Here is a 10,203-nt window from a genome sequence, read left to right as displayed (position 1 = left end):
GTTGTGAGTGGACAAGTCATCCCTGACTTGGGCACAGTAAATCGTGGAAACCGTGCCTTCCACTTGGCTACGGAGGTCCATAGGCAATGTCGGGATTGCTAAATCTCAGTAGGGTGATACTATTTTTTATATGTTCTGTCATTTGACTGAAACTTCGTTAAATTTCAGTCAACTGAGATTGGAGAAGCCTTCGTGACATTTTATTAATCATCAAATAGTCTTATATCATTTGCAAGAGCTAATTATACAATGCTCACGGTGAAAAGGAGTAAAATAAAGGTAATCATGCATAATAAACATATGTTTGATTCAATAGGACGTGATACATGGAGAGAACATGTAACCAAGAGCTCTAAAAATGTATAAAATATAGAGCCATCACCCGTCCTTGCCCTTGGCATCACCCTTGACATATTAAGAAACAGTATAACGGAACGAGCTATGGCTCCTCACAGCGTTTTGACGTCGCTGCCGTCTGATTAGATCGATCGGCCATTGTCTGGTGTTTCTTGGGCTGCTGCTCTGTACACTTACCTAGGCCCATTGTGGTTAATCAGGTCGTCTGTTCTTCTTGGGCTGCTGCTCCATACACGTATGTAGGCCCATTGTGCTTAATCAGGCTTGGGCTGCTGGCAGGCACCGATCAATCTTTATGTGTCAAAAAAAAAGGCATCGACCGATCTTCGTTGCGAGCCTTCCGCTCCTCTCGTGATGGGTGAAGGAAATAGCAACGGTGCCGGCGGCGGCAACAACTGCACCACGTTCTGAGAGGTATCCATGTACCCTCGAGATGATTGTATGCACAAAAAAAGTAGAACATTCTACATCAAAGCCTGCACTGCATTGGTCACCAAGTAAACCAAATGCTGATATAGTCAATATTACGAAGATAAGCATCAAAATCACCATATGGCAAAGCTGGTTAGTACATAAACAATCCTTCCCTATGTAACTTTATTGTAAAACAGAATGATAATTCAACTACAATTTTTTTTCTAACAATAACAGAATGAGCTGCCCCCGAGGCACGCCCCCCCCCCCCACCCCACCCAGCAGCCAGTTTGCATTTTCATCTGTGACATGTCACTTAAAGCTGCCTAGACACCCTTGTGTCCATGCCCATGGCACGAGCTAACCAATATAATGTTCTGTTGTGTGGCTTTGCACCAAATAGGTCTACTTCCAAGTTCCCGCGTTATTAGTTTAGTGAGTTTGCCACCAAAATACTATATCAAATATTCATCAGATGGAGTTATATATTCACAACATTATAATTTTATAACTTTGGTAGACATTTCTATAATTTTCCATTAAACTGGACGAGCGCGGCAACACGCGCCATCATGTTCTAGTTAGTTGTGGAAGTAGAGCTCGAAGACGCAAAATGGATCGAGCCGGACCTACCCATCATTCGAGTTGTCCGACATGTACCTATCCTCCTCCTTCTCTTTGGAGGGTAGTCCGGCCATGCCACGGACCGCCCGGTTCTATTCTCGCGTGAGGGTGTGCGTCCTCGTCCTTTTTCACTTCTAGAGGATGTGGAGTTGTGGACACAGATGACTTACTCGTTCAAGGCCATGTCGGCAGCAAGGCAGGCCTCGGCCTCCCGTGCCCATTGCCTCGCACGACGGGCACACCCCTCCCTATAACCCTCACGTGTGTCCACACCGGAGTTGGGGAGAGAGACGAACCTCACCACATCTGGTGAGGCAGAGGGCACACACCTCGAGCCACCAGCCCCGACAGATTCGAGCGCCAATTGTGCCAATGCAATGGATTTCAGCCGGATCAATCTCTAACTACAGGCGGGCGCACTCGTTCTGGGAGTGGCGGAGGGCCATGCGACTGGGAGTGGCGGAGGGCCAATTGAAAGTAGACCGGGGAGTGTAGTGGTCTAAGTTGTAGCAACTTTTTGTTTGTGTAAAATATATTCCATACAAATCCAACTGATTTCATGCTAAACCATGTCCGACAAGAATAATTGTCAAGTAAACTCGAAACCTTGTGCAAGAAAGAATGCACGTAATCTATTTGCCAATATTTACCCACCTCTTATTTCCAAGCAATCATTGAAATCTGAACTATGATGTGACAGTAAAATTGAAAATGAATTTACATAATATCAAAACCAGAATATGTTTGTTAAGGTGCCCTAAATGCAGTTAACAAGATCCACTTATCATGTCATATGTCACCTAATATTTTAAGTATCGTAATATTATTTAAAGGTGCTAAGAACTTGAGCAAGTACATGATACAATATTAAATCAAACACCATGAGTGTCATCTTCCGCCAGAAAGGTCAGATATGGTGCCGACAGTCATCGACGTAGATGAGAATGGGCTTGACATGGAATGCAACTCCTTTCTTTCCCTAAGAGCTAACAAGTTGAAGCTCAAGGTTGAGCGTGTCATCTCCGGGAGTGGCAGTTCTCCATCAAGATACTGCAAAACTTGCTGCATCGTGGGCCTTGCAGAGGGAGATGGGTGTGAGCAGAGCAGTCCAATCTTGAGAATTAGGCACACCTCATCAGAGTTGTACTTGTGTTGCAACTTTGGATCTGCTGCCTCAACGAGTGACTCTCTATGCAAGTGCTCGAGTACCCAGTCCGCCAACAAGATTTGGTTGCCTTGCTCGTCTTGCTTGATCGGCCGTCGTCCGCAAGTGACCTCGAGCATGAATGTTCCGAAGGAGAAAGCATCGGTTAGAGGGGTGGCTTTCCCTGTTCTCACTAGCTCCGGCGCTAGGTATCCTGTGGTTCCAACCACACGTGTTGTTTGTGGGTTGGTGCCATGCTCATACAACTTTGCAAGCCCAAAATCGCCTAGCCGTCCATTCATTTCCTTGTCGAGGAGCACGTTGCTTGTCTTGACGTCTCGGTGGACGACGACTTTCTCCCACCTCTCGTGCAGGTAGTGTAAGCCACAAGCGACCCCTTTGATGACATGCAACCTTTGAGCCCAGTCCAAGGTGAGTCCATCTCCATCTCCTTGGCCGTATAGATACTTGTCCAGGCTACCGTTTGGCATGTAATCGTACACCAAAATGAGCTCATCTTTTCGCCGGCAATAGCCAAGTAACTGCACAAGATTACGGTGTTTGATGCGGCCAATACTTACGATCTCCGCGACGAACTCCTTCACCCCTTGCTTGGATCCATGGGACACCTTCTTCACGGCGATCTCTACCCCGGACGCCGGAAGCACCCCCTTGTACACCATGCCGAAGCCTCCTGCACCAAGGAGGTGCTTGTCCTTGAACCCATTTGTGGCATGGAAAAGGTCTTTGTACGCGAAACGGTGCGGCCCGAACTCGATCTCCCAATCTTCCCGCACCTCGGTGTACCTCAGGCGCCTTCTCACAAGCAGAACCAAGGCGGCGCCGAAGACGAGGACGACAACCGCGCTTGCTATTGGCAGGGTTATCTCCAGAACTCTTGACCGAGGCTTGGACCCCAGCTGCGGCAGCTTTGGCAGCCTGCCGGCATCAATCGCCGGGGCAGGCCTGTCTATGCCCAAGCTCCAGCCGAGAACGTAGTGCCGGGAGTTCACCGGGCCCGTCGACGACGAGAAGCCGATGTACGACGGCTCCGATAGCACGGTCGACAAGTTGTGGGTGGTGCTGACCAGCGGCTTGCTGGGTCTCGCCATCCCAAGGGGAGCCATGGTGACATCGATCTGGGTGGTCACCCTGTCGTAGTCCACCCACACTTGCATCGCGGCACGGCTGATGAGGCTTACATTATGGAAGCCGCCGCCGTTACGGTCGTCGTCGTCGTAGTAGCCAGCCTCGTGGGACGCCACGGAGGCGAGGCTGTTGATGTCGATGCCGACGTGGTTGGCGCTGATGTCGCGGAACTCGATGTTCTGCACGGTGTCCAGCTCCACGGCGAACAGGTGGTTGGCCGCGCTGCCGTCGTTCTGGGCGTTGGTGACGCCGAGGTACTGGTCCGTGAGCCCGGCCGACAGGCTCTTGACGCCGGGCGCGACGACGAGGGCCAGGCCGTGGGTGCTGAAGTCCGTGTAGCTGGAGACGATGGCGCAGACGAAGGTGACCGAGAAGGACCGCACCGTGCCGCCGCCGTCCGGGGACCCGCGGAGGCGCAGCGGGGCCGGGTGGAACGCGTGGCCCTTCTGGTGGGTGGTGGCGTTGGTCAGCTCCACGAGGCCGCCCGCCGTGATGGTGGCGGCGCCGTCGAGGGCGAGGCTCGAGCCGGTGAAGCCGGTGTAGACGAACTGCTCGCCGTCGGCGTCGGCAGCGGCAGCGACGGATGGGAGTGGAAGGGTGATACCAGCGGAGAGGAAGGGGATGAGGAGGAAGAAGGACATGTGCAGCATCGCCATTCGTGGACTGAAGCTGATGAAGTGACGACGAGGCACCTTTCTGAAGAGTTGTAGAATACGTCTCCGCGACCGAGGTTGTATGAAAGTCACATCGTCAATGGCGGACTGGTTTCACTGGACAGTATTAATTATCTGACTCAGACGCAGCAGTGTGAACCGACGACCGTCGGCCGGCGGGCGGCGGCTAGTCCGCAGGAAGACGGGGACGTGTATCTTTGAACATGGATCAGGAATCCTCGGAATGAAGGTGAGCCACATGCCTGCTGTCCTCGGGAGAAAAATGCAGGAAACGACCAATGGAGTCAGCCAATCAGTCCAAGTCAACAAGGACGCAGCTACCGTGACGACGCGGACTGCGAACAGTGTACCGAGCCGTCGCTGTGTGGGTGTAATAAAAGTCCAGTCTTCATCGATCACCTTGGATCGGTCTGAAAGATGAGTACCGCCAACTCTCATTTCCAATATACAGTATGTTTTCTGAGGCACTACATTCCAATATAAACTTGCTGGTCCCAGCCCTGTACAAGCGGCATGCTGTTGATTGATTAATTAACAATGCCGTCTGGAACAAGGTTGCCTAATGCCACACCATCATGCTCACAGTGACAACTGATGTTTTGGACCGAATAAAAATTTAGTTTCGATGATCCAAACAAGCTAGGGTGTCGCATCAGCTGGCAACTTGCCATGTTCTCCGCAAAACAATGTGCAACGGCACTTAAAAAATCGTCAAAGGTTGATTTCTTTCGGGTGCATTGATGTACATGTAAATGATTTATTTTACAGTTTTGCTAAAGCACATCAAAAGAGAAGGGATTAAGCATGAGAATCGGAAATTAACTATTGACTCTCTATAAGTGGATTTGTGTCTATCGCAAAAAAAAAAAAAGAATGAACTCATGTAAAGAAGAAAAACTGATTCTCCCTCTTCTTCTCTTATACTCCCTCCGTTCTAAAATAAGTGACTCAAAAATGACTCAACTTTGTACTAATGTTAGTACAAAGTTGAGTAAGTTTTGAGTCACTTATTTTGGGACGGAGGGAGTAGTATTCATCATGCCAAGAAATAAATAAATATATGTAGGGCATAATTTCCCCCTAAAAGAGCTTGAAATCTCCGTCATTAGCACCCGTGTGATGCACATGGCCATTCAGGCAAGGCATATATATTGATGAGCAAATATGCTGTTGAATATATGGTTTGTACATGTCTATTGTATAGTCTGGCCCACCTCCTAGTCTTTGTATAGTTGAGGTTGTGGCCCACTTTGTACTCCATATATACGTGCGCTTTGCACCGATCAATACACCGTGAAGCATTGCCAAAACAATCGTTTTCAACATGGTATCATACCTACGATCCTAACCCTAACCCGTGCCGCCGCCGCCACCTCGTGCCGCCGCTGCCGCCGCGCACCTCCGCCGCCGCGCCGCCGCCCTGGTCTGCCGCCGTCGCCCACGCTTCCGCAAGCCACCGCCGCGCCGCCTTACTCCCTGCCGCGCCGCCGCTCCAGCGCCGCCGCACCTCCCCTCTAGACCATGGCCTCCCCCGGTTCCACCGGTACCTCCCGCAGCCGCCGCACCAACCCGTTCGAAGGTCCCGATCCATCGTCATCCGCGACCTCAACATCCTCGCCCGGGTTCCCGTCGTCCTCGACCACCTCACCTCCATGTACTATGCCTGGAAGACGTACTTCTCCCTCGTGTTCCGTGAGTATAATCTCCGGGATCACATCGATGGCTCCGTGGACTCCCGCTTCATGGAAGACGATGGGGAGTGGACGGCCATCGACGCCACTCTCATCCGTTGGTTCTACACCACCATCTCGAAGGACCTCTTCCACACGGTGGTCTTCGCCGACGATGACGCCCACGCTGTTTGGACCAAGCTCAACGGCCTCTTCACCGACAACGCGCTCCAACGCAAGGTCTTCTTGCACGGCGAGTTTTTTGGGTGCCAGCAGCTTGAGTCGTCTGTTGACGATTATTGCATGCGCCTCAAGAAGCTTGTTGATGAGCTCCGTGACCTCGGCGAGAAGGTCTCCGATGAGCTTCTCCTCAGCATCCTCATCGCCGGCCTGAATGATGACTTCGGGAACGCCGCCTCCAACATCCCCCTCATCACCAATCCGACCTTCCCCAAGATCGTCGCGTACCTGAAGCTGGAGGAGCGGCGGATGCGGATGTCACGCACCCGGGCCACTCATCGCCGGTACCCGTGGCGGTGCGCCGCCCACCGCCCCGGCCCCACCGCCCCGGGCCCCTTCCAGGCGCCGCCGCCGCCCGGGTTTCCCTACCCGGCGCCGCCGCAGGCCCCTCCGCCCCCCGCCGAGCAGCAGCAGCGCCGGGGCGGGCATCGCGACCGAGGAGGCCGCAAGCAGCAGCAGTCGCAGCAGCCAGCTGCCCACGGCGGGGCGCCCCGCCATCCGCAGCGCCTGCTACCGCCGGCGCCATGGCAGGCAGGCCAGAACCCTTGGACGGGGGTTGTGCACGCGTACTCCATGCCTATCCCGCGTGCCCCCGTCCCCGGCTTCTTTGGCGCCTGCCCAGCCCCTCACCAGGCCCTGTACGCGGCCCCTCAGGCGTACCAGCCCGTGCCGCTCTACGGCCCCTCGGGCTATGGGTATGTGGCGCCACCGCCTCAGCCAGCGCCGTCTGCCCCGGCCCTCCCGCCGGCGCCTTGGGATCCCGCGCTCCTAGCGGCTCTCCACACCGCCCCCACGCCGCAGCAGTACACTGGCGGTGGCGACTGGTATATGGACACCGGAGCCACGGCTCACATGGCCGCCAAACCCGGTAACCTTCTTGCCGCTAACCCCGTTCACACCGCTACTCGCATTACCGTGGGTGACAGCTCTTCCATGCCCATTACTCATGTCGGCCATGCTGCTTTTCCTTCTAACTCCATGCCATTATATCTTTCTAATGTGCTTGTTTCTCCTGACATCATTAAAAATCTTGTTTCCGTTCGTTCTCTTACACGTGAAAATCATGTTACCGTTGAATTTGACATGTTTGGCTTTTCTGTCAAGGATGCCCGTACCCGGATGGTGCTCCACCGATGTGACAACCCTGACGAGCTCTACCCGGTCCACTCACCTACCTCATCCGTTGCTGCACCCAAGGCGCTTTCCGCCGGAGTGGACCTTTGGCACGCTCGTCTCGGTCATCCCAACATCGCCACCCTTCGTCATATTCTTCGGAGTTTTTCATTCACGTGTAATAAGATCGACGATCACACTTGTCATGCTTGTCGCCTCGGCAAACATGTTCGTCTTCCTTTTAGCAATTCCTCGCATGTCGCATCATACCCGTTTGAGTTAATTCATAGTGATGTCTGGACCTCTCCTGTTGCAAGTAACACGGGCTATCTTTATTACCTTGTCATACTTGATGATTTTTCGCACTATGTGTGGACCTTCCCGTTGCGGCGAAAGTCGGACTCTGTTGTCACTCTCACCGCTTTCTACTCCTATGTCTCCACGCAGTTTGGACGTCCCATTCATGCGTTGCAAACAGACAACGGGAAGGAGTTCGATAACCTTGCGATCCGCAACCTTCTCGCCACACACGGCACGATCTTTCGTCTCACTTGCCCGTACACTTCGCAACAAAACGGCCGCGCTGAGCGCGTGCTTCGCACTCTCAATGACTGCGTTCGCACCCTCCTCTTTCACGCCAACGTGCCACCACGTTTTTGGCCCGACGCGCTTGCCACCGCATCACTACTCATTAACATTCGTCCCTGTCGCACTCGCGGGAATTTTGCACCTCATCACCTCTTGTTTGGCACGCCACCCTCCTATGCTGAGCTCCGCATCTTCGGTTGTCTGTGCTACCCCAGCATCGCTTCCAGCGCTCCTCATAAGCTCGCACCTAGGTCTGTGGCCTGCATTTTTCTCGGCTATCCTCCTAACACCAAAGGCTACCGCTGCTATGATCCTATATCTCATCGGGTGATCACTTCACGACACGTTTACTTTGATAAGATGGTTTTTCCGTTCCAGCAGGTACCTTCAGATATTGCGGCCTTGCCCGCTCCCGGTGATGGCCGCCAACGAGCTTCTCTTGGGCCGCCTCCCGGCTTTGAGGGTGCCCCCGGGCCACGGGTCGAGTCTCTCCCCGATTGGCTGCCCTAGGGGCCGCACCTCCCTCGACGCCCGCGACGCCCCCGGCGTCCCTGGCCTCGACCCTGCCGGCGGCCTCGTCCGCCGCCACGCCGGTGGCCTCGTCCGCCGCCACGCCGGAGGCCTCGCCCGCCGACTCGCCGGCGGCCTTGTCCGCGGCAGCCTCGACCGCGGCAGTCACATCAGAGGCGGGCTCGTCTTCGTCCTCGCCCACCTCCCCTCCGGACCCGCTGCCCCGCCCGATGACTCGCTCTCGGGCTGGCACCCTTCGCCCGAGCACGCGGTACCCCAGCGATGAGTATCTTCTCGCTGCTTCCGCCTCTGAGCCGTCTTCTCTCCCATCGTCAGCTCGAGCCGCCCTTCGGGATCCTCATTGGCTCGCTGCGATGCAGGAAGAATTCGACGCGCTCCAGCGGAACCGTACCTGGCAGCTCGTCCCTCGGTCGCCCCGTGCCAACATCATCACGGGCAAGTGGGTCTTTCGACACAAGACTCGTCCGGATGGCACTCTCGAGCGCTATAAAGCTCGCTGGGTGGTTCGGGGTTTTCGGCAACGCGCGGGCGTGGACTTCACCGACACATTTGCCCCGGTTGTTAAACCGGGCACGATCCGCGCCGTGCTCCAGCTAGCCGTGTCCCGAGCATGGCCTGTGCACCAGTTGGACGTGTCCAACGCCTTCTTGCATAGCCACCTGGCTGAGCAGGTGTTCTGTGAGCAGCCCACTGGCTTCGTCGACGCCACGCATCCAGATCATGTGTGCTTGCTCTCCCGTTCGCTCTACGGGTTGAAGCAGGCACCTCGAGCATGGTACCAGCGCATCGCTGCCTTCCTGCAGACGCTCGGATTTACATCGACTCGCTCCGATGCGTCCCTCTTCGTGTATCATCACGGAGTTGACACGGCCTACTTGCTGCTGTACGTCGACGACATCATCCTGACGGCATCCACTGTCGCACTCCTCCAGCGGCTTACAGCTCGTCTTCGCGATGAGTTTGCCCTGAAGGATTTGGGTCCTCTGCATTATTTCCTTGGCATTGAGGTGGTTCGACGGCCAGATGGGTTCTTCCTGCATCAGCAGCGCTATGCCCATGAGCTTCTCGACCGAGCCGGCATGCTTAACTGCAAGCCTGCTCCCACGCCAGTCGACACCAAGGCCAAGGTCTCCGCTTTGGAGGGATCGCCTGCATTTGATGCGGCCTTCTACCGCTCCATTGTGGGCGCCCTGCAGTACCTGACCCTGACGCGCCCCGACTTGCAGTATGCTGTTCAGCAGGTCTGTCTTCACATGCATGCTCCGCGCGACTCTCACTGGACTCTGGTGAAGCGTATCCTCCGATACATACGCGGCAGCCAGTCCTTGGGACTTACGTTGACGGCATCCGCCTCCACCGACCTCGTCGCCTACTCTGATGCGGACTGGGCTGGCTGCCCCGACACACGGCGCTCCACCTCGGGGTACTGTGTCTACCTTGGGCCGTCCTTGATCTCTTGGTCCTCCAAGCGACAGCCCACCGTCTCCCGCTCGAGTGCCGAGGCTGAGTATCGAGCAGTGGCTAACGCCGTTGCTGAATGCTCTTGGCTCCGTCAGCTGCTCCAGGAGTTGCTTTGTGATGTTCACAAGGCTACGCTCGTCTACTGCGACAACGTCTCCGCCGTTTACCTCTCCGCCAACCCGGTCCATCATCGTCGAACGAAGCATATTGAGCTCGATATACACTTCGTTCGTGAGCA

General features: G+C 54.9%; 1 protein-coding gene across 1 annotated transcript; it reads right to left on the bottom strand.

Annotated features, from left to right (window-relative positions):
• Positions 1-2,095: 2,095 nt before the first annotated feature.
• Positions 2,096-4,567, bottom strand: LOC123136399 (L-type lectin-domain containing receptor kinase SIT2). Its single transcript, XM_044555755.1, has one exon. It carries the CDS (start codon positions 4,342-4,344, stop codon positions 2,284-2,286), a length of 2,061 nt encoding a protein of 686 aa, XP_044411690.1. The 5' UTR covers positions 4,345-4,567; the 3' UTR covers positions 2,096-2,283.
• Between the last annotated feature and the right edge of the window lie 5,636 nt (positions 4,568-10,203).

The sequence above is a fragment of the Triticum aestivum genome, chromosome 6B (assembly GCF_018294505.1).
Source record: "Triticum aestivum cultivar Chinese Spring chromosome 6B, IWGSC CS RefSeq v2.1, whole genome shotgun sequence".
NCBI classification, from domain to species: domain Eukaryota; kingdom Viridiplantae; phylum Streptophyta; class Magnoliopsida; order Poales; family Poaceae; genus Triticum; species Triticum aestivum.
Note: the sequence above shows the minus strand (reverse complement) of the source record. Positions and strands in the feature narration are given on the sequence as shown.